Source organism: Peromyscus maniculatus, chromosome 9 (genome assembly GCF_049852395.1).
Source record: "Peromyscus maniculatus bairdii isolate BWxNUB_F1_BW_parent chromosome 9, HU_Pman_BW_mat_3.1, whole genome shotgun sequence".
NCBI classification, from domain to species: Eukaryota; Metazoa; Chordata; class Mammalia; order Rodentia; family Cricetidae; genus Peromyscus; species Peromyscus maniculatus.
Genome location: NC_134860.1, coordinates 73,306,180 through 73,330,239, shown reverse-complemented (window position 1 = coordinate 73,330,239; position 24,060 = coordinate 73,306,180). Strand labels below are relative to the sequence as shown.

At 41.0% G+C, this 24,060-nt stretch overlaps 1 protein-coding gene and 1 pseudogene across 8 annotated transcripts in view; one reads left to right on the top strand and one right to left on the bottom strand.

The window, feature by feature from the left end:
* Positions 1 to 24,060, bottom strand: part of Zc3h13 (zinc finger CCCH-type containing 13) — a 72,846-nt gene that overhangs the window by 14,229 nt on the left and 34,557 nt on the right. For 7 of the 8 annotated variants that reach the window (XM_042285179.2, XM_042285180.2, XM_076545390.1 and 4 more), the window contains exons 6-15: positions 22,770 to 22,909; positions 22,113 to 22,270; positions 16,804 to 17,001; positions 12,627 to 12,934; positions 10,919 to 11,545; positions 8,473 to 8,664; positions 4,753 to 5,323; positions 2,770 to 2,873; positions 1,240 to 2,451; positions 169 to 684 (exon numbers count right to left, since the gene is read on the bottom strand). In XM_042285179.2, coding sequence (XP_042141113.2) covers positions 169 to 684; positions 1,240 to 2,451; positions 2,770 to 2,873; positions 4,753 to 5,323; positions 8,473 to 8,664; positions 10,919 to 11,545; positions 12,627 to 12,934; positions 16,804 to 17,001; positions 22,113 to 22,270; positions 22,770 to 22,909 — 4,026 coding nt within the window. Of the gene's footprint in view, positions 1 to 168; positions 685 to 1,239; positions 2,452 to 2,769; positions 2,874 to 4,752; positions 5,324 to 5,643; positions 5,728 to 8,472; positions 8,665 to 10,918; positions 11,546 to 12,626; positions 12,935 to 16,803; positions 17,002 to 22,112; positions 22,271 to 22,769; positions 22,910 to 24,060 lie in introns of all 8 variants that reach the window. The other variant, XM_076545395.1, reaches the window with a different exon arrangement.
* LOC143267462 (large ribosomal subunit protein eL43 pseudogene) lies at positions 13,938 to 14,222 on the top strand (annotated as a pseudogene).

Sequence of the window (24,060 nt, the reverse complement as noted above, 5' to 3'; positions counted from 1 at the left end):
AATGAATACACTTTGACTCCCACAGGCCTTCCTCACTCATCTCCTCCCCTGTAACAGAATGGAGTCACTTCGTCTATTTATTCATGGATGACTTCAAAAGAAGAGTCTTGCAGGGGACTTTCACGGAAGGGAATGAGGCAATACAAGAGGAAACAGTGGTGCTCTCACCTTCCAGACTCTCGGCTCTCTCTGCTTTACTCACATCTTCAAATCCCTGCAGAGACCCCAGGTCTCTGTCCAGTCTCTCTTTATCCACGGCTACGGAGTCCCGGGAACCGCCGTCCAGGTCTCTCTCGTGCTCACTCTCCAGTTTGGCGTCACTGCGTTTCACAGATTCTGACTGAGAAGCCTCGAAAGTTCTCTCTCGGTCTCTGTCCCTGTCCACGGGGTCGGAAGTCAGTCTCTCTCTTTCTCTGTCCAAGTCTCTCCTTTTGTCTCGCTCTCTCTCCCGTTCCCGCAGTCGCTCTCGGTCTCGAGTCCGTGGCCACTCTTTGTCAGCTTCGCGGTCCCACTCCCGCGGCCTTGGGTCCCTGCGGTCCCTCTCCCGCGGCTCTCGGTCGTGCTCATACCGATCGCGCTCCTGAAGTCTGTCTCGACTGTCAAACGACCCAGACCGGGAGTGGACCTGCCGGTCAGACTCAGGGGAGCTTCTTCGTGAGCTGTGGCTTCTGGAATCCTGGCGATCTAGTGAGTATGCACATGAAAGTTAACGCAAGAAACAAACTTAGAACTTCTCTGCTTTCTATCGTTTTTAGTGTTCTGTTGACATACTCCGCATCTCTAGATTCTGTAATCCCATACATCCAAACTCTCAACTGAAGGGCTGAACTAAGTTTCACACGCGTCCTTGACTATTTCACTACAAACCAAAGAAAGCATCAAAACCCGAACACGAAGTCCAGGCACTAACAGAGCTGACTCTCTAGTCTTCGATCTCCTCCCTATCTTAGTTTCTATGGACTACAGGTAGCTCTGGCTGCAGGAGGGAAAGAGTTAACATACAGAAGCTAACAGGAAACACATCCCTAAGGTCCTGCACATGCTCCTTCACAGTGGCGGTACTAAAGTGGCAACAGACCAGATTTTCATGAAATGGTTAAGCCTCTGCTCTGCTTTGAACTTGCACGCAATTTCAGGCCGGATGTAAAATACCCAATTTGGCACTGCTTTAGAGTTGTAATTTGGACCCAACACACTAGCACAGAAAACACTAACTGGGTCACAACTCAACTTCATTACCTGAAGAAGTACTTCGACTGGGTTCTCCACGCTTTAGCTGATCAATCCTAGATTTTCTTTCTCCCGTGATTTCCAGGCTTTTCGTTTTGTCTCGGTCTCTGGAGCCGCTATGCAGCACCCTCTTTCGACTACTCTGGTCATCCCCACTTCGATGGGCAGAGTCATTAGACGGGGAGCGCAGGCGACCAGAGGTGTGGCTCCGGTGACTGCGATTGCTTCCCAGGCTGCTGCTCCTCTTCTGATCCACCAGCTTGCGATGTGGTGTCTCTTCTAGGGTCACATGACATGCCTCTCCTTTCTCCACTCCACGTGTCCTGTGGCCTTTTCTGTGGGAGTCTTCACTGGCACTGGCTGTGACAGCGGAGCTGGAAACGAGGGCAGAGGTGGTGGCAGCCGAAGCGGAGGAGGAGGCAAGAGCAGTGGCTGCAGTACTGGCCGCAGCCACAGGGGGCGGAGGAGGGAGAAGAGAAGACAGCGGGGACGGGGTGCTGCCCGGAGTGGCAGCGGCCGCGGTGTGCTCTGGTTCCATGCCCTCAGTGCGGTCGGGCACGTCCTCATCCGACCAGTCACTAAAGGCTGTCTCTTCCTTCTTCAGCGGGTCCTCCTCGAGCATGCCGTCCTTGTCGGTGCAAATGTCAATCAGTTCCTCCTTGATGGCCAGAGGGGGCGTGCGTGGGCCTCTCTTCTTCTTGCTCTGCGGCGCCATCTCTTCATCAGAGACATCAGAGTCCCCTTTGGATCTTTTACGCTTTTTCTCAATGTTTTTCTTCTTCTGTCCTTTTTTTGGCGAAAACACTTGAACATCTTCAGATGTCTCAAGGTTGGCCCTCTCTAGTCCAACATCCTCCTCCTTTTTCTTCTTAATAGGTTTCTTCGGAGCTTTTGCTTTTTTCTTTTCATCGTGGGCTCGATCAGGGCCCTCGCGCTCGCGGTCGCGGTCTCGGTCACGGTCTTCAGGCTGGCGGTGGCTAATCAGGTCTTGTGCACGTGCTCTGGAGCTGTCCATGCAGTCCGCCTGCTCCCTTTGCCTATCGCTAGAAGAAATCTTCTCTTTGAGTTCCTGCTCTTCATAGCGCCTTGAGCTCTCTTTTCTTTCTGCTTTCCGTTCCTCCTCTTTCCATCTACCCTGCCTGTCTTCTGGGAGGTGAGACGGGCTGAGGGAACGCGAGTCTTGTGGCCGTACAACCTGGCTTAAGAGTCTATGCTTTTCATCTACACAAAAATAAAAGCAGTCACATCCCCATTAGGTCAGTAAACAGAGCATCACATTTAAACTACAAACTCACTTTTCATTTCAAAACCTTCAAAATGGCAATAAAGATAAAAACTCATCTCTAACAACCCAAATTAGGAAAAGACAGTGGCCTCGTGTGAAACAGGATTCCTGACACACCTTGCTCACACAAGGAAACATTTAGTAGCAGAGAAAAGGGACATTTTTCAAAAGTCGGACTCATCGGCAGCGACTGACGGCAAAGGATGGGCTCATGGCTACAATGAGCATGCGCAGACAGAGAACGGATTACTCACTTTTGTCATCCCCGCTGTGGTAGGTGTCACTGTCGGGAGAATGCTCCCTGCGGCGCTTGGGGGATTGTCGGGGGCTGGGACTCCCTTCGTTTCTATAGCGTTTCCTACATTTGGACAAATACGAGTTAACAAGTTCCACGTGGAAAAAGACTTCTGTACTCTATTCTTTACCAGCTCTCATCACTGAGCTGAAGCGTCATCACAGGAAAGCAATGCAGTCAGACTGTACACACAAGGGCACGTGGGGATTTATTCAAATTTCTTCTACTTCGTTTGCTAAAACGTAAAACTGAGTTAAAATCCACAGGGACATTTCTCTGATCATACACATGAGACACTCGAGGGAAACCTGCCAGATCTACATACTACAAGCTGATAATATACAGCAGAAAGATCAATACAATAATGTATCCTATAATACAACTCGTCAATTTTATATGCCTCATGCAGAGAAGAGGGTAAGAAAAATCTGGAGTTATTTTGGAAGTTAAAAAGCTGTGATGGACTTATAGCCACATTACTTCCACGCAACCTAAGCAAGTTCCTTGAAGTCCCCAAATCTTGGTTCTCTCATCTAAAATTTGGAGAAAAAGCAAAAGCCCTTCTCATGAGACTAAAGTGAGTTAAATTAGTTACAAAAGTCTAGTACCATGTGTGCACACTGTGGGTATGCTATATAAACCCCCTTTGTCTACAAACAACTAAATTACTTGCTTAATGACAAAACAAAAGATAATTCATATACTTACTGTATTTGATTTTGTAACTAAACTTTGACTGAGTAGGAGCTTAAACACCTTGGGTAAATTACTAGTGTTTTCTCACATGCTCATAAACTGATCTTCTTTTTCACTAAATCCTAAATTTTTAAGAGTTACTACTGTTTCTAGATACCAGGGTCAAAAGCTGAGGAAGAAGAACAGCTCATCATACACAGATGAGTGAACACGTAGGGCAGCCCCAGGAATAGTATGACAACACACAGGACCCAACTCATGCAATTCACTGTGTAAAAGCTTTGTCTCCAAGGGTTGGCCTGTTTCTATACTGTTTAAATCTGGGTGGGCTCAGACTTGGTATACACAAGAATATGGACTACCAGCCATACTGTATGAACATGGAGAGAATCGGGGGCTTTGGGGTCACAGTCCGGACTACTGTAGGCTAAGGGTCATGTGGAGGAGAAATAAGATGCTGCTGGGATTGCTGGACCTGTGATGGAGGCACTTTGGGCCCTCCTGCCTTGGTGAATTTTCAAGTCAACTGCAGATCCACAGCAGGCAGTGCTGAGTGACACCAGCAGACTCTGCTGAGCCCAGGTCAAAGAGCTCACGTACAGAATCCTGTAACTGCTCACTTCTGGGATAAACTGTCAACACGGCAAGGGGCAGAATTTACAACACAGGAGAGACCACTTAAATTACTTCTAAGAAAATCTGAAATTAGAATAACAGAGCAAATACTATGGTAATTCAGCAAACCTACATAAAACAATGCTTTTGTTTTTAAAGTTCTAGGTAAGTTTAGAGCATTGAGATGAGGATGCAATGAAAAGATGAAATTATTATTCTCATTTAACTATTTTGGTTACATGTAACATCATTCCTAACTTTCTAGGTTCGATTTTTGAGTTGGTTAGATATGAAAAAAAAAAAAATCAGAAAGAAATTGCTATTGAAAGGCAGTAGATACATCAAAACATATTAATCAAAGTATGAAACCACAGGAAAGATGCCTACAGTGTCTGAAGACTGCATTTATTATTCTTTACGTGATGAGAGGGAGAACAAAAATAGACAAATATGAAAAATTATAACCCTGGGATCTATCAACAGTACTCAGAACTATTTTTCTAGACAACTACAAACATTTTAAACACCAAATAAATATATGACGCATACACACACGCACGCATACACACGCAGTGGCTTGGCGGTACAGGAAGTGGAGCTGAGCAGAACACTGAAGTCCCGCCCTCCTTACTTGGACTTCCTGTCCTCGTGGCTGTCCCTGAGGTTCCGGTCCTCTCGGATGTCCTCGCGCTTCTCCCTGCGGTCGTCGCGGCCCTTGTCTTTGTCTTCCCATTCTCTTTGCCGCTCTCGTTCTTTCTCTCTTTCTCTTGCCCTTTCTCGCTCCCGCTCTCTTTCTCTCTCGCGCTCCCGCTCTCGTTCCCTCTCTCTCTCTTCTCTCTCCCGCTCCCGTTCTTTTTCCCTCTCCCGTTCCCTCTCTCTTTCTCGCTCCCGATCATGGTCACGATCTCTCTGATCTCTCTCTCGTTCTCGCTCCCTCTCCCTCTCCCTCTCTTTCTCTCTCTCTCTCTCCCGCTCTCTAGCTCGCTCTCTTTCTAGTTCTCTTTCTCTTTCTTTTTCTCGCTCCCGATCTCGTTCGCGCTCTCTCTCCCGCTCCCTTTCTCGCTCTCGGTCCCTGTCTCTGTCTCTGATCCGTTCATCTCTTCTCTCATCCACCCTGTCTACTCTCCGCTCCTCTCTCCTTTCCTCACGCTCAAGCTCCTCACTCCTTCCCTGATGTCGAATAGGTGAGCTTGGTCTTTGATCTACAATAAAAATCAAGTTGGTCAGTGATTGATTTGTCAGGTAACTTATAGGTAAGTCTTAAATTTTATCTGAGAATAGTGTCAGGTCACAGTAGCAACAAATTATAGATCAGGTACTGAACTAACTTTTCATTTAATCATTGCAGCCTTTAAACACTATTTTCTTAAACACGATGTTCACTTGCCCTCTAGCAGCCCTGCTTTCTGCTTCCCACCAAGCCCCACTCTGTACTGCTCCATCTTGGGGTTCCCTCTGCATGCTCCTACCCTGTCTGCAGCCCACTCCTTCAACCCCACTTCCTGCCATCTCCACCCTTCACCCCTTATCTTCTCTGTCCCCCGAGCAGGACCTGAGAACACTGGTGGCCAAGGAGAGGGGCGGCAGGAGGTGTAGAACATAGGAGCTGGAGGAAAAACATTTCCCTTGTAAGTCACACCTCATTTTGGCCCCAAATATATTCACACCAAAGTACAGCTATCAAGTGAGAAAATGAAGAACAAACCAATGTTTAAAACTTGTGGCTGCAACATTAATTTCTAATAAGCTAGAATTGGGGGTACTGATGCCTCTAAACCTTAAAGTAATCAAATTACAAAATTCCATTTATTGATGTATTTAAAATGATTGTCTCATTGCCTCTTACATATTTCTCTTCCGCCAGTCTTCACACAAACCCTGTGAACAGAGAAACTGAATACATGCTGCTCAAATGCCTGGCTGAACAGTAAACTAGTCTGGGATCAAAACTGTGCCCTGGGACATGGCACAGACTCTTCTCCAAAGAGACATACTTTTCACAGGGACACAGGGACACGATCTAGGACACTGTCATCTAGGAGACTATGTCCATGCTCTGTGTCCACTGACAGGGCAATCTAGGAGATTACTTTCATGCTATATAATAGTGTCTACTGGCTGGTTAATCAATAAATCATGCTACAGTATGTTCAACAGGCTGGCAACTAGAATGTCTATTAAGTAGTTAGTTTCAGAATATTACAGAGTATTATAGAAACTTGAATTTGCCTTATCCCTGTTTGAAAAAAAAAAAAGTCAAAAAATAAGATTTGTCTACATTTATTCCTTAAGAGTTTCTAAGTCCCACGGGGGGTGGGGGGGTGGGTGGTGGTGGTGGTGGTGGTGGTGGTGGTGGTGGTGGTGGTGGTGCATGCCTTTAATCCCATCACTCATGAGGCTGGATTTCTGTGAGTTTGAGGCCAGCCTGGGCTACAGAGCAAGTCCCAGGAAAGGCTTCAAAGCTACACAGAGAAACCCTGTCTCGAAAAAACAACAACAAAAAAGTTTCTAGGTCCATTATTTTGCCAGAGTTAATCAGAAATAGCAGAAACAAAAGTCTGCTTTTCTCACTCCTTTTTACTTTTGCTGAAATCCATTACAACTTTAAAAATGGATCTACTGTATCACAACTTTTTTTTCCAACAGACCCATGTTTGGGGCAATTTCTGTTTTGGTAATCATAAACAAAATCAGCGTTACGAAATAACTGGAAAAACAACAACCAAACACCCAGTACGGCGGTTTCCCAGGAGTTCCTATCTGTGACCTTGGACGCAGCGGCACCAAAAGCCGGAGTGTCCTGTCACTTGTTTGACAGATAAAACCTTTATGATCCCAGCCGAAACTTCCTATCTTAAAGAAAAATACAAATGTTCTACCGAGTGCCACAGCGCCGTGGCAAACTGCCATCCTTCTCTTCTCCCCCCTCATGTTTCCCACTCCCCTTCCACACAGGCACACAGACTCCATTCCAACACTTCTCTCTTTTCCAGCCCCCCGCTCTACAGCGCTACCTAGTACAGAAGTCGCTCAGCTCTTCTCAGATGATGACAACAGTCTAAGTGGTCAGTGTCTGCCTTCAGTTCCCTGACCGGATGCACAGGTTTCTCTTGAAAACTCAGACCCACGTGCGTAAAAAAAAGTTACTTGTAGCCAGGAAAAAGCAATGAAATCTGACCATCCAGTCTGGTTTAGAGGCTGTTCATGGCTTATAGTCTTTTCCTCCAGCTGCTCTGCTACCAATCGCAGGAGCCCATACCGCAGCCCATAACTTAATGCTTGCTACTTGGGAGCAGATGAGTCTCTTCAGGCCTGTATGCCTATTTTTGCCACCAATACCAAGTCCACACTTTCCCACTGCTTCCAGCAAGCTCACACAGTCTCTAGGCTAATGCAGACAATACCTCTTTGCTTAAGGGGACTTTCTTGACATTCCACAGGATTGTTACTCTGCCTGAGAGAACTTTACATAGTCCTGGCAATCACCACATCTCAGTTGTCTGTGTATGCCCTCCTTAGACTGTGAAAGTGAGAACAAGTTATGTCCGAGTATACATCCACCCTCAGCCTCCCTCCATCTTCCCCCTGCTCAGCATACTATAGCCATACCAGTTTTCTTTTATACTTTAGGGCATAGTAGAGTAGTTATTTCCCATCTCAGGGATTTGTACCTATTCTTTATTCTCAGTAGAATCTGTTTATCATTTTGCAAAGCTGGCTGCTTCTCTTGCTTCTACACCACTACTTAAATATCTTTCCTTGATGTTTAATAAACCCTCTAAGGTAAGTAGATGGTATCACAGAGACTCTGTTCTGCATCTAATCCTTATGTACTTCTTAGTAATCCTGCTTCAAACTGATTTAAAGATCATCTAACAGATCATCAGGAAACTTCTATTTAAGATGTAGAAAAGAAACTAGCTGCATCGAGTACAGATTCTCAGGACAGAATACAAACATGTCTTTCTGGATAATCCTCAGCCCTATCATCACCATATGACCCACCCCCCCCTTCTTTCTCTCTCCCCCTCCCTTCCACCACCCCACCTTAGTTGATCTCTGAACTCTGAAAAAGGACTTACAACAGCTAATTATTGAGTAGCCAGGACTTTTGGCTACAGGGGTTTAACTGGTAATGGCAGACAATAATTCACAAGCAATAGGGCAACCCAACTTCTTCAGATCTGTTGATTAGGTGCTGGTAGCTATTTATATAATCACTCCTGCACCACACAAAATATGAATAGCTTCAAATATGTAACCAAGTATAGATCCCAAACTCCATTTCATGTTAAAAGTGGCTGGATATCCACTTAAAGAGCACTAAAGGATACATGGCTATGGGACAAACCTCGTTCTCGGTTGTCACGACGGTCTCTTTCTCCATGCCTCCTCTCAAAGGAAGAATCCCTTGCTTGATCTCGAGTGTCTCTCTCGGGGTATCTGTCTCTTTCAGGATAGCTACTTCGAGTTTCCCAGCTGTCATGGTAGTTGCTGCTACTGCTGTGGCTATCCATTTGGGAACTTCTTGTGCCTCGACTTCCTACACAAAAGGTGTTCAAAAATATTTAACAGACACATTTTATGCAACAAGATAATCAGTCACAATCTTTCCTCAAAATAGTATAAAGTTTTAAATTTTTTTAAATTCTAAAATGTTATATACACTGTCAAAGAAACAACAAAACAACAACAAAGACACTATGTGGGCCAGAGAACCCAAGCTGTCCAAGGACTGACTACATCACAGTAAGCTAAGCCTTAGTTTATCCTATCTATAAGGAAGTCATCTGATGGGAACATACAGCTAGAAGACTGACTGAAACTAACTTCCAAAACAGTAAAACAAAACAAAACCCAACTTCATATTTAATATAGATACAGCATGAAAAACCGGGGGAAATGGGGATATATATTATTGCTTTAATTGTATGTTTATTGTGAAAATATTCCAATATAGAACCAAGGTAATTTGACAACATGAGATGGTATCTGAGCTTTCTTAAAAGACATGGGAAGTAGGCATGGTTGAACAAGCCTATAACCCCAGCACCTGTGATGAAGAGGCAGGAGGAACAGAAGATCAAAGCCAGGCTACAGTGAGACCCAAGTCCCAAAACAAAACAAAAACCCAACAAAGAAAGATGTGGAAAAAAAATGTTCATTGTTCATAGTAATCTAACTCCTAACAAGTCACCAGACTGGAAGGTACCTGAACTTCTCTCAGCAGTGAAGGGTTAAACAAATGATGTAAATCTACCATACAATCACACTTGGCCAGAAGAAACAAAAGACTGGCAACAAACTGGATGTACCCCAGGAATATTGTGCTAAGTGAAAAAAGCCAGTGTCAAAATGCATACAGAATGGTTTCTTTAAAAAACAGTCATGAAACAAGAGACCTGTTAGAGGTCACAGGAGTCCAGGATGGGGAAGGAATGGGTGTGGTTACAAAGGAGCAACACATGGGAATCTTTCAATGGTATAATGATTACCTGATTAGAAGGCAGTGTGACTACTCATGTGACAGTATGTATACACTCACATATGCACACAGGCTTTGTGGCCGTGTTAATTTCTTCTTGTGATTCTGTGTTAAGATGTTAACATTGGCAAAGCCAGGGCACAGAAGCTTCCCTTTCATTTCTCTGTAATATCCTTTGAATCCTTAATTCCTTCACAACATATTTTTATCATGTGTGTATGTATGTATGTATGTATGTATGTATGTATGTTTTTTAAAGCAGGGTTTCTCTGTGTAGCTCTGGCTGTCCTGGAACTCACGCTGTAGACCAGGATGACCTCAAACGTACAGAGACCTATCTGCCTCTGCCTCCCAAGTGCTGGGATTAAAGGCATGTACTACCACACCCCAGCTGTGATTTTTAAAATTTAAATATGCATAAAATCTTAATGGGAAAAGGCATACATTGATATGCTAAATATGTTTTAAATAAAAATTCAACAGCTTTTCATGAAATTGCAATTTTTTTCTAATATTTACATGAAAAAGTAAAGGATGAAGAAAGGCCTAGAGGCTAGGCATGTCTATACTTCCAATACTGGAGGAAAGAGGGGCAAGGGAAATCTCAAGTTCAAGGTAATCCTAGGCTATATATCAAGACCAAAACAAACACACAAAGAAACAAAAAATTTCCTAAAACAATAGCCAAGACAACTACAGAGAAGCCAAAAGACCTTTACACTTAAATGTGAATTACCCAACAAGGATAATGGGCAAGCCAGCAGGAGGCCCAAGAGATGGGAGTCTTCGGGCTTGGAAAGAGGTTAGAGGAGTGGATGAGGAGAGAAGCCAAACTAACTAAATCTCAGCAGTTTGCAGTCAAAAATATTTCACAGATATTTGGATTAAGAAAATGAGACATGATGGTTTGAAACAGTATAAATACTGAGTACATAAATCAATTATTTTGATAACAATTTTGACAATACATCGTTTTAACTCTCCTTGAATAATCATTCAATCCCCTCACACCAGTTTATTAGACATTCCCTTCTTGTGATTCTGTTGTACTTGTAGCTATTTTCACAATATTCTACATTAGTCAGTACAGTGGGCATGACACACCCAACTCTACTTAAGTTAGTAATTAGGTTTTTCTACTCAAGTTAGCAATTCCAATATGGAATTCAACTGACTACAAATTACTCTCACAAAATACTAACAATAAATGTAGGTTGTAATGCATTTAGAAAAAAAAAAAAAACCTTAAGATATTTAATGCTTTCTATGTGAATATTCAAGATACAGTTCATTAACATGCCAAAAACCTTACCCTTTTCAGGCAGTTCTGGCCCTCTTCCCCTACTTCTGCCCATCCGGTCATTTCTAATTTCACTCCGAGACTCATTTCTAGAGTCATTCCTTAGCTCAACCCGAGAACTCTCCTCTCTCAGGTGGTTTCTGCTATAACTGCGGGCTTCTTCCTGGTATGCATCATCCTTCCGATGACCATCCCGACCATCCCGGCCATCCCGACCATCTCGGGTATCACGGGCATCTCGAGCATCTCGAACTTCCCGAACATCTCGAACATCCCGAACATCTCGAACATCTCGAACATCCCGAACATCCCGAACATCTCGAACATCCCGAACATCCCGAACATCTCGAACATCCCGAACATCCCGAACATCTCGAACATCCCGAGCTTCACGGTCTCTGTAGTCATGCACATCCCGAGCTGATCGGGAATCTCTGGGGTCACGGCTCTCCTTGGTATCTCTGCCATAGTCCCTCATCTCTCTGGAGTCCCGGATGTCCCTGGAGTCTCTCAGTTCCCTGCGATCTCTAGTATCTCTTCGGTCCCGGCTGTCTCGAGGTTCTCTGTCATCTCTGTGGTCGTGTTCTGACTCTCGGTCTTCTCTGGTGTCCTTTTCTCGATCCCTTTTGCCTCGAGTTTCTGTAACATTTAGAAAACAACTCTAATTCTGTTTACAGTTTCAGGGAACTAGATGGTACATTTCACACACAGCTTTTAAGATTTTATTACAAAAAGAGATTCATGTTTTAAACAGAGAAAGAGAGAATAAGGGTAAGTAACAAAATTAAACCTGTAATCTTGGTGATGGGGAAGTAAAGACAAGAGGACCCCTGGGGCTGTCTGGCCTCCTCGGTGAGCTGAGTTTCATCCAGAGAGGGTCTCAAAAATTGGGTGGACAACAATAGGGGAAGATACCAACAGACGCACCCTCCGGCCTCCACATGACACATGTACACCTAAGCCGCACATGTGCACACACAGACAGCACAACACACAAAGTAGGAAGAGATGAGAGCTATTACTCTATACACCATCCAGTCTGAACTGGTAGAGCACATCTGCCTCAACTTCACTTTCAGGGATCCAGAAAGCAAAACTGTTTTATGGGGTGCCGGGACTCACACATGGGAAGAGCTCCACCACTGGGCTACACTCCCAAGCCTTCTTACTTCTTCATTCTGATTCCATCTAGAAATTCCAGCCGTTAACTGCACCGACTTTATGGGAGCTTCCCCTGGCCTCCTTTATCACACCTTCCTGCGCTTCTAAACTCGGATCACTTATCTGTGGCTTTCCTTCCTTCCATCTTCCTTGGGGTTGCCTGTCTACGTTCTGTGGTGCCGGGGACTCAACCTTATGGTCTCAAAAATACTAGGCAAGTGCTCTGCCACTGTCCCCAGTTCACTTGTCTCCTTGTTCTAAAAAAAAAAAAAAAAAATAGGAAGTAGAGAGTGATACATCAAGACTCAGATGTCCAAAAGTACTCATTAAAACAGCACAGGAGGCACCAATTTACATACCTAAGTGCCTGCTTGTGCATACTTAATACTTTACGATTCTCTGAGTTTAAGCACTGGCTATTGACCCAGTCTGCATGTTACAGAAGACTCAGTACAACACAACCCTCTTCTCTTTCTTATGTAATGATGAATATGGATGTGCAATTTTAAAATAAAGTACAAGAACTCTGAAAAACAAAAAGCTCAAATACAGAGTATACCTTCCCTCCTTTCGTGACGCCGATCATGTGACTGTGAAGTCCGTTCATGATCATGCCTCCCTTTCTCTCGCAATGGAGAGCGATGCCTTGGAGGACTTTGCTTTCTCTGAGGAGAAGACAGACAATGTGTTGGATAAGGAGAGGCAGAACGTCGTAAAGAAGGAGTTAAAGTCCGCTGGTAGGATGGGGAAGGTGTTCTTTTCCGACGAGGAGAAGGAGAATGTCTCTGAATAGACGATCCTGACTGGGAAGAGGATGAATGATGTCTAGAAGACAGAGGAGAATGGTGCTGTCCTGGGGAGGAAGACCTAGGAAGAACAACAAGAAACCTGTTTAAGAGTTTTCAATTCCAGCCAAGGAAAGTCCTTAAAAATAAGATGGGATATAAAGTTAAAGCTGGAAGTACAGATAAGAAGGCAGGGTACATTTTAATTCACAATGCTCTAAAATTACAAGGCATTACCTTTTAAAGATGTAAGTGATTTATGAGTAAGTGCAAACACAAGCTCTAGAAGAAACCTCCGAGATGAACTGGAACGGCCGCTTTACTAAACCAGACGAATCCCTAACTGCGTTCTAAGTGTGTGTCCTTAAACCCCCAAGGGTAACAGGACACAAGACCACTACAGAAGAGCACAGCCAATCAAAATGCAGATTGTGGAGCCCAGGCCCACGAAACATCCACAACACAAGCCCTGCACAAAAAGCTCAGGGATCACTGCAGGAGTAGGAAGAGTGTAAGAGCCAGAGGATCAGAGTCTCTGTGAGACTCCATCTCCTAGAAATGGCAGAAGCTACACCCACAAAGTCTCATCAACAGGACTGTCTAAACAAAATCTGAACAAGATGACACCAAGAGACACACTGACATGGACAGAGGTGAGCTCATGAGGCCTCAAACCTAGACAAAGAACTACAAACAACTAACAAATACTCGAAGCAGGACAAACAGTCTTCCCTAAGAGCACATCAACTGGTCATCCAATACCAAATGGTCAGCCCTGAAAATACACATACAAGTAACATACAGACTGAGAAGGTTGTATTTATGTAGTTAAGAACAAACACACAGCAAAGAAAAGGCGGCCATGAATTTGAAAAAAAGCAAGGAAAAGTACATGGGAGGGTTTGGAGAGAGAAAAGGGTAGGGAGAAATGATGTAATTATATTATGATTCCCCCAAATAAAAAGTATTTAAAAATAAAAGAAATGAAGAATGACTGCGACTGAATTCAGTTCTTAATTTGTTACAGGGATACACTGAAAACTGATTCAAGAGGTCTTCTCCAGGTCCTCTTGGGCTTAGGTTCTCGTGATATGGCTAAATGCACCAAGAAGGTAGGGATCATAAGGAAATCCAGGACCCACTATGGTGCCTCCCTCCGGAAAATGGTGAAGAAAACTAAAATCAGCTAGCATGCCAAATACACCTGCTCCTTCCTTCTGTGGCAAGGCCCAGATGAAGAGACAAGTAGCTGGCATCTGGCGCTGTGGTTCCTGCATGAAAACAGTGGCTGGTGGGGCCACGGCAACACAACCACGTCTGCAATCAGAAGATTGATGGAACTAAAAGACCGGAGAAGTGCTACCATTTGAGACATGCCTATCCGGCAATCAACTTTCTAAACTACATTTAAAAACCTGATTCAAGAGTATCTATAATATTCTTTGATGATCGGCTCAAAGAACATACATACAAAAGTCCCAGTTAATCTACAGTATCTTTTAAAAGTACCATGTAGTCCATTTCTAGTAGACCTTGGTGCCTAAAAGGAAAACTACTGTTTAAGCTTAAAATAATCAAAATAACACATTAAAGTCAGAATACTAATCTATCACCAAACAATGGCTTTATCATGTTAACCATATTTCCTTCTCATATGCTCTTTTAAGTTTCAGAAAAATGTTGATTTAAAGATCCTTACATTTTCTTCTCCTCTACTACTTTAAAAGTCAATGGCCAGCCAGGCATGTTAGCCCACACTTTTAATCTCAGCATTCAGGAGGCAGAGACAAGTGGATCGCTGTGAGTCCAAGACAAGCATAAGTTCCAGGACAGTCAGAGCTACATAATACAGAGATCAATCCTCTTTCTCTTGCTCTTAAAAAAAAAAAAAAAAAAAAAAAAAAAAAGCCAATGACCAAGAATTATGAAAACAAAAAGACTGCAGATCAAGACGGAGTGGCAGCTATGGCTCAGAGCCTGACTGGACCCTGATTCCCACGTTTATGTAAAAGGTATGTGCTAAGCAATGGAGCTGGCCTGCTCTAAAATACAGTAGAAATACATAAGCATTTCCACTGGAAACAGGAGATAAGAATCTAGCCAACTTTAGAGCATAATCCCAAGAGTAAAGCCCAAGTTTCTGCCATGGAGTGGTCATATAATACTGAACATTTTAGCTTAGTTTTAAGAAGTATTCCTTCATTTAGTCCTGACTTGAACTCAATGAAGATTATTATGGATATTTTGTAGCTGAAAAACGTCAGAGACCTAGTAACTTGCTTAGGATTTTATAACAAAGCAGAGTCATGTAAAATGTCTGCCCTGATCATGTAACTTCAAAATTTTGATCACACTGAAACTCAAAAGACGGGCTACTCTCTTGAGAAGGCCACGCCTGTCCTGGAAAATGAGAACTGTATCCTGTCCTTGTGCTTTCTCTCCTATAGTTTTTGTATTAAGATCTTTCTTTGGAAGGGAGGGATGCACAAGAAGGCCAGAGCAGGATGTCGAGTAACTTCTCTAACAATCTCTGCCTTGACACAGGACCTCTGACTGAACTAGACATCAGTGCATCAGCTAGGCTGGCTGACCAGCTGGCCCTCAGGACCCATCTGTCTCACCCTGCAGTGGTGGGGTTACAGACATATTTGGATTCTTGTTGGCATTTGGGAACTGAACTCAGGTTCTTCTGCTTACAGACCACCAAGCTATCTCCCTACTTTCTTAAAATCTTTACAAAGTCCAGCTGTTTGAGGGAGAAAGAAAGAGGAAGAAGGAAAGAGATTATGCTTTTTCAAAGGAAGCATTAAATTTACAGAAGAATTAATCTGAAAACTGATCAAGGATGAATCTGGCTCTCATCAAAGCTGTATTTCACAAATCTTATAAACAAGGAAGAAAATGAATACACATGCAAAAAACTTCAATAAAGTACTAGCAAAGTAATTTGAACAGCATGTTAAAGGTATACACACCATGACCAAATGGATTTATTCCTAGAATGCAAGGGTGGTGGAATGTTTTGAAAAATGACTAATAAAATATACCACATTAAGTAAAAGGAGGAAACAATCACTCAGGCATACTAACTCACAAAAACATCTGACAAAAGACAACACTTAATAGTACTCAGTAGAGCTGAGCATGGTAGCACATGCCTTTAATCCCAGCACTCAAGAGGCACAGTTTAAGGCCTCTGTGAGCTCCATGCCACCCTAGTCTACATAGCAAGTTCAAAGGCAGCTAGAGCTACATAATGAGACCCTGTTTGAAATGATGATGGTAATCAATAAGCCATTTATGAAAAGTCCAGAGTCAACATATCACTTAACAGAAAAAGATAGAAGCTTTTCCTATACGACAAGCACTACAGGAAGGGCGCTCTTTCTATTCAACGTAGTTTGCAAAAGCTTAGCCTGAGCAATTGGGTTAGAAAAATAAACTTCATCAAAATGGGAAAGAAACAAAATATGATTTGCGCCATATGAAATATACTCAGCCTTACCAAGAAGAAAACTCTGCAATGCTACAATATGAATGAGCTTTCCAGATATTATACTAAATAAAATATGCCAGTCAAATATTGAATGATACTACATATGAGGAATCAAAAGCCATTAAATTCAGAGAAACCAGAATGGTGTGGGGGAGAGTACTGTGTGATGAATGCAGTCCCAGATGTACAGAATGACATTCTGGAGACCTATTCATACTGCTGTCCATACATGCAACTTTATGCATCTAATATGGTTATCATTTTCAACTTTCACTTAGTAAAGACACTAAGATCATTTGATGTTAAATAATATATAACTCATGACTCATTGTGGAAACTATTAAACAATACACAGTTGAAAACAATAATTTTAAAATCTATCCACCTATGCCCCACAGCTTCTGCAGTGAGGAATCTTAGTTTCACAGAAACATTGACTAAACAATTCTACTTACCTTGGCTTGTCTCTTTTTTCTCTTTGCCTTTCAAAATCTCGACCTCTGTCCTTTCCATCTCTTGGTTTTTCTTCTATCCTGTCTTTCACTTTATATTTTTCTTTGTATTTTTTCCCCAGAATGATATCTTCCAGTATAGGAGGAGGTGGACTAGGAGTCCGTGGCCCTTTCTTTTTACTTTGGTTGCTTTTTGAAGTCCTGAAGGTACACAAAGCTACAGTTAGAGGTCTCTATTTCTGGAACCCCACCTGGATGATTCTAAAGTGCTTTTTAAAGAGCAGCAACATTCTTTTCAATTACTTGTCCTTTTACTATGCTGTATAGTAATAACCGATATCCAGGGGGGAACATGAGAAGGAGCAAAGAATTTATTAACTGTTTATTTTTTAAAACAATGCTTGTTAGTTTTATCATTCCAAATGGCAGTTTCTAAGAGAAGTTAGGGACAGTGGAAGGGTTTCAGGAAAAGACCTAACATTATAAAAACCACTGCTAAAGTTGCAATTTTTTAAAAGCACATATAGAAATGTAGATGAAAAGGTATGCATGCCTGTAATCCCAGCACTTAGGTGACTGAGGAAAGACTGCTATGAATTCAAGGTCACTCTGTGCTTCATAGAATACCACTAGGTCAGCCATGACCACAGAGCAAGACATTGTCTCAAAATACTCTCCCTATAAGAAAGCAAACACAAAAGGAAAGCTATACACCAATGTAGCGATTATAAAAACCTTTAACACACTTCAATACTTCTGTGTCTCTTCCTTTTTATAGCTAGTCATTTAAAACCAGATATACATGTACAAAAAATGAAGCGGAACTTTTATCTTGTATCACATATAGAAATTAATTCAAATTGTGTCAAAGATTGAAACATACAACTCAAAATTTAAAATTCTTAGAAGAAAACATGAAGGATAAACACTTCACTTGGCAATGGTTTCTTGGCCACAACACTTGTGTTGCAGAAAAGCAACAGATGCGACTACAGCGAGCAATCTCCAGTTGCTTCTACCACAATCTCAAATTGGTCTTCAAGTTGCATATTTTTAAGTAACAATCATTTTACTAATTCTGTATTTAATAATCGCAGTGTACATGAAAGTCTTTTCTCCCCAAAGTATCTTTACATAGATTTTTTTACAATTTCAAAACAAAACAAAACAAAACAAAAAAACCCCAAAAACAGACAAACAAAAAACCACCCAGCACTGCAATATTCTTATGAATGTATCTAAATTTATTCCTGTTTTCTGTGTGGACACTTTTGAATACGCCATCTGCTCTTAGTGTCCATTGTCCTAGGATTTTAAGGAGCCCCTTGTCTTCATACTTCTAGTGAGGTTTCACTGGAGCTTATTTCATGTGACCTTGAGTTCTCTGCAGTCCCAAGATTCATTGACTATATTATTATAATGGATAGTGCAGTTCTCAGAATTGCTGGTAAGATTTTTAAAAGATTAAAAGCATAAAAGCATTTGACTCATGGTTAGCTTTCAGAAAATTGAGCTCTCTTGGTCCATATCCCTCTGTTATTAATGTAGACAGGAACAGCTACTTACATAAGAAAGAAATTCTTAAAATCTGATGACGGAATCTTTGCATCCTTATCTTCTACCAACAACCATAATAGCCACAAACCTCAATACATTATTTATGAGATTATAGAAACTCTTTATGTACAATATGGTAATAAATGTCTCTATTTCTAACTTTTATCCACTTTAAGGAGAAACTAGACAATACTTGTCATTCATGCTAAGATTCAAAAGGTTAATATATGGAGGAGTTCTTCACAAAAACTTATTTCCACATTACTCCACATAATAGAGACAAGTGGATGTTCACCAATCTTCCTCCTGGTCCAGCATTGAACCACACTCTCTACAGCACAGTTCTCTTCAGGGGTTTCCATATACCAGGCTACTGTACACCACAGAGCTAAGTAAGTACAATATCCAGTTACTTCTCTTATACATCCCATTCAAGTCCAAGAAAATTCAACATGGTCAGTGGGTGCATATTTGCCCCCATGTGTGGAGGCCAGAGCTCAACCTCATGTGTCACCCCTGTGAAGGCTGCCACCTCCTTTGTGACGGGTCCCTCATTTGCCTGTAGCTCACTGGTTGTCCAGCTAGCTCCAGGGATCCTTCCTATTTCTGTCTCCACAGTCAGGGATTACAAGTGCATACCACTATGCCTGTCTGTTTATGTGGGTTCTGGAGATCAAACTTAAGTCTTCACTGTTGCAGGCCAGCACTTCAGTGGCTGAGCCATTTCTCCAGCACAGAAACATCCATTTTGATTCCATATGCCTGAGAAACTGCTGCTGTGTTAAATCACTAATAACAACTTAGGATTTAGCTATTAATATTACAAGAGACGTCTTAAAGAACTTAATAAAATAAGGGCAGCATCAGTGTGTGTGTGTGGGGGGGGTGTATGTATGTATAAAATAACTACAGAAGAGGCCATGATTTTGAAAGAGTGTGGGAGGACATATGAGAAGTTAGAATTCTCAAACTTAAAAAGTAATAAATTTGGAATTTCTTCGTATCACCTTTAAAAACACAGGGTTGGAAAACAAAATTCTATTTTACTAAATTGTTTTCCAAATGAAGAGACTGAGCTCAGCAAGATCGTCCACCATTTTAAAGTCTACTTTTAACAATACTAAATCAATGTACTTCCTACTGGTGGCAGAGAGCCCACTGTCTACTTTTATCATTTTTACATCACTCTGTAACTACTTTAAACAACTTTAAACACATTTCCTATTTCTCTTTATAAAAGTATCTATACAGAAAACTTGGCCTAGGTTAAAAAAGCAAATGGTCAAACAGAGAATGCATTTGATTCTAAATCACATTGTAATGCACATCTCCAGATACTATCATACTAGACTAGAGTGAGCATCAGAGAAAGAAGTCAGCTTTCAGAGAAAAGCATGACTTCATTTACCAGTAATTATATATGTCCACTATGCTACCCTAAAAGGACCAACACGTCTTTCTGTCATTCAGTTGATTCACTAGCATTGCATGAAATAGCCTATTCAATTTTAACAGAAAGTCCAATCCTTAAGTTTAATATGTCTTCCAACAGTTTATAGTATGACTAGGCAATGAAATTAAAAGTAAGTTACCTGCATGTTACAGCTGTAGCTCAGTGATACAATGATTATGTAGCACATCCAAGGCCCCCCATTATTCACACACACACACACACACACCCTGACCATCTGACAGATTCAAGGGCACAAAGGCTGACAAGGTAATCAGCAGGTCAAAGCACTTGCTGCAGAAGCCCGATGAACTGAGTTTGATCTCAGGGACCCACATGATGGAAGGAGACAATTGACTACCCCAGAGGTCAAAAGCTGTCCTCTGACCACATTGTGCTTGGCATGCTGTGGTATGAGCATGCCTACTCTCCCATACACAATAGTAAGAAATATTAAAAATAAACAATGTACTTGTATAGGGTGTGTTGGTACACATCCACGTGATGCCAGCACTTGGGGAGTAGGGGTAAGACCTGATACCAGTTCAAGGAAGCTTCAGAGATGAGCCTGAGCTACATAAGACTGTTTCAATTAAAAAAAAAAAAAAATCTATACTTAATTTTGTGTTTTCCTTGTACTTTTATAATGTATTGTTTTACAGAACCTTCTGCTCTATATTTCAAAAGTACATCTTAAGGGCACCAACATATTGGAATATAGGAAATACAGTACTTAAATCAATATGATGAAATTCAAATCAATAAATCAAAGAATGTGCAAATGACAAATAGTAAACGTTTATATGAAACACTGGATAAAATCAATCCTTTATATCTAAATAGTTATTAAAAATTTCTATGAGAAGAATAAACTTAAAAGAGTGAAAAAAAAAAGAAAAAGAAAGGCTGTTCGGGTGATACAATTTGTTGGACAAATGGATGACCTGAGTGTAAGCGGTATAACTAACAGTCAAGAGGAAGAAGAGCAAGTCAGGATACCTCACACCATTCTAAAGGTCGGCCTCTTTCATACCCTTCACAGTATCACTCAATCCTAGGAACAAAGAGGGTCCCAAGAGCGCCTGCTATAAAGCAAAAGCTCCAGGCAAAGGAGGAGCTGTGGGAAGACAGAACAATGAACCATCAAGGCCCAATTTTCAAGAAGCTTAAATCTAATAAAGGCTGTAAAACACACATGCCACAGCTGAACTATAATGCAAACAGCAATTAAGACAAAAAAAGAATCTACACAAATTCTGATAGGGAAAAAATTATGTAGAGTAAGAAAAAAATGGGGAAACCTAACAGCAAATTGAGAATTTAAGCTAAAACCTGCAGAATTGAGTATTGAGAACTAAGAAGGTAAGACAGAATTAAATAAAAATATCGACAAGACAGAAAAGGTCAAAGCATAAATGTCATTCTTAACGAATTTGAGTTTCATTTGGAGAAGAGAAAACCAGCTTTTCAACAGCATAAAATTTAATTGGAATTATTCTTTTAAGATTTCTCTTATAGCATCTAAAAAGTACATGGTCTGAGGTATTCGAGTGAAAATCTGTATGCCTTGTTCAGAGGTGGGCATCACATTATGTAGGTAAATAAAGTAACTGAAGTCTGAGTTATGGTCTAAAAGCAGGAGATAACATGAGCTTTATTGTGGGTTCAGTTAAACAGGATTTGCCAAATAGTATTAGGGCATGTTTTTAGTTAAAAAAAAAAAAAAATTAGTGTATGTACCTTAATTCAAAGTTATATAGTAGAGGGATATTTAAATGTCTCCTGTCTTATTCTTAGTCCTTAATGTAATTATATTTCATTACTCCTATTTTTATTTCTTTAGCTGACTGCTATAGCAAATACACAATCAAATATACATACTGCTGAGTGCATACAACTAATCTCTTGACATGTAAACACACTCCTTGTTCATAACTGATAATGCTTAAAAAATGAAATAAAAAACGGACAACAGAAAGATAAATATGAAGTATAAATACTAAAAGCTAAAAAGTGTTAAGAAAAAAGGCAACCTACACAAAGAAAGTTGTAGTATACATCTGTGCTCCAATTCAATACATAAAAACGGTACTTACTTTGCAAAATGATACATACTGGCTAAAGTATAAGAAAACATAAGCATACACACTACCTACACAAAATCCCAGAGTTAGAAAGCTCCAGTGTGTGAATGGGATTGGACATTTGTTTCACTGTGTTTCAGAATCCCCTTCTATAGTTAAGCAGTTCTGGTAGCAGCCCTGCAGAAATAGCCTGCTCTCAGCACTGAAGTCACCCTACTGACCTCTGGTGGTCCAACAGTGGAGAAGCCACCACAGCAGCCTTCCGTTCTTTCTTGCTAGCTGAAGATGCCTTGGGGCTTGACTTCCGCTTTGGGGATTTACTAGACTTTCTCAGAGAAGGTGATGGAGACAATTTTGATCTAACCACTTCTGGGGAAACCTGTCAAAGTAATTTAGTAAGTTAATTCAGAAACTCACAGAACCAAAAAAAAAAAAAAAAAAAAATCACATATCTTAAAACAGTCGGGGGAACAAAAAAAAAAAATCAAAAAACCTGAGTAAAAAAATTAAAAACCAGTTTAAAGTTAAAATTTTTCAAAATTTCCTCAGGAAAATCAGATATTTCCAAATGAATTTCCATACCTTAGAAAAGTGGACAGGGCAATCTAGAAACAGCATGGGCCTGATGTGCAGAACTCATTTTGTATCAGGCTGACGGGTACAGGCAATGGAGTGTCAGTTTGGTTCAACAGCAAAAGCATTTTGAACTTAACAAGTCATGTGAAGATTGAATGATTACTCTTTTATGGTGTAGCTGCTATGTGGAGAACTGAACAGTTCATCACTGTGTTAGTATGAGATAAGCTACAGCATGGAGCTGATTTCTGTGACCAATAGCCACATCTATGTTAACAACACATTCCCTTCAATACACATACCTCCTTTTGAATGATAATTTCTTCCCTCTTATCCATGTTTTCTTGTTCCAACTTCATTAATTCTCTCTGTATTTTCTGACGCTTCATCTCCAACGACAACTCATGAACATAATCATAATTAATATCTCCATTGTCAGAATCTTTAAAATACAAATTCCATTATTTGTTAGATACTATTATAATTATGTACAGAGAATTAAGACTTTTCAGCTAGTTTTTATACAACTTTTAACAGTATATTCTTTCATTCATTCCTTCTGAAAATCCAATATTAAGGTTTCTATATTTCTTAAAGTGACTTATGGTTATCAGATGCTTGGGTTTTTGTCACAAGAGATTTTGAACAGCTAAAATTCAAGCTAGAATGTAGCAGTGGTGGAGTATTTGCACTGTTTATGGCCATGGCTCTGAGCCCTAGCACTGAAGACTATGGATGACAGAAAATCCAAAGTCACAATTAAAGTACTCAGCCACCCACTGGGGACACCGAGGCCTTCAATCCTTCATACAGGGTAAGAAGAGCTCTGTCCTTGCTTTAGACTCTTTACTAAGTAAGGTTAAGCCAGGTGTTTTGAACATTAGTTCTCCAATTCTATCTTTTTTATTGTGAGACAACTGATTTGTATCTAAAAGGAAAGTTAACTAACTTTAACACTAACGTGTGCTAATTTTGTTTGTTTGTTTGTTTTTTGAAACAGGGTTTCTCTGTGTAAGAGCCCTGTCTGTCTTGGAACTTGCTTTGTATACCAGGCTGGCCTCGAACTCAGAGATCAGCAAGGCGTTTGCTGTCATGCCTGGCCTGGTCCTTGTGTGCTAATTTTTAAGGAGTTCTAGCATTTTCATTTCAATTGACTTAAATTATCTCTTTATATCAGAACCAACCATTCATTCAATGGATCTGATGTCATCTTTCATGTCCAATCTTTTCTGATGAAAACTTCTGTTTGTTGTTTGTTTTTCAAGAGAGAAGGAAAGTCGAGAAAGGGTCTATTATAAAGATCTTTATTGCAGTATATAGTTGTTCTCAGTGTTATGGGCACTCAATCCTTCACCCAGAAAACCTGGAGGAAGGAATCCACTGACTTCCACCTAATCCTTGACCACAAGCCAGTGTGCTTCCTGTACACCGTTAGCATTTTAGACTATTTGTCACACAGAGGTAAATAAATAAAATGGAGAATTTAAAAAAAAAAATCACTAAACATAGTCCCACTTGATTACTTTAAACACAGGAAAATAGGTATCATTGCTGCACATAGTTCAAATGCATTACAACACCAACTGTCCATTC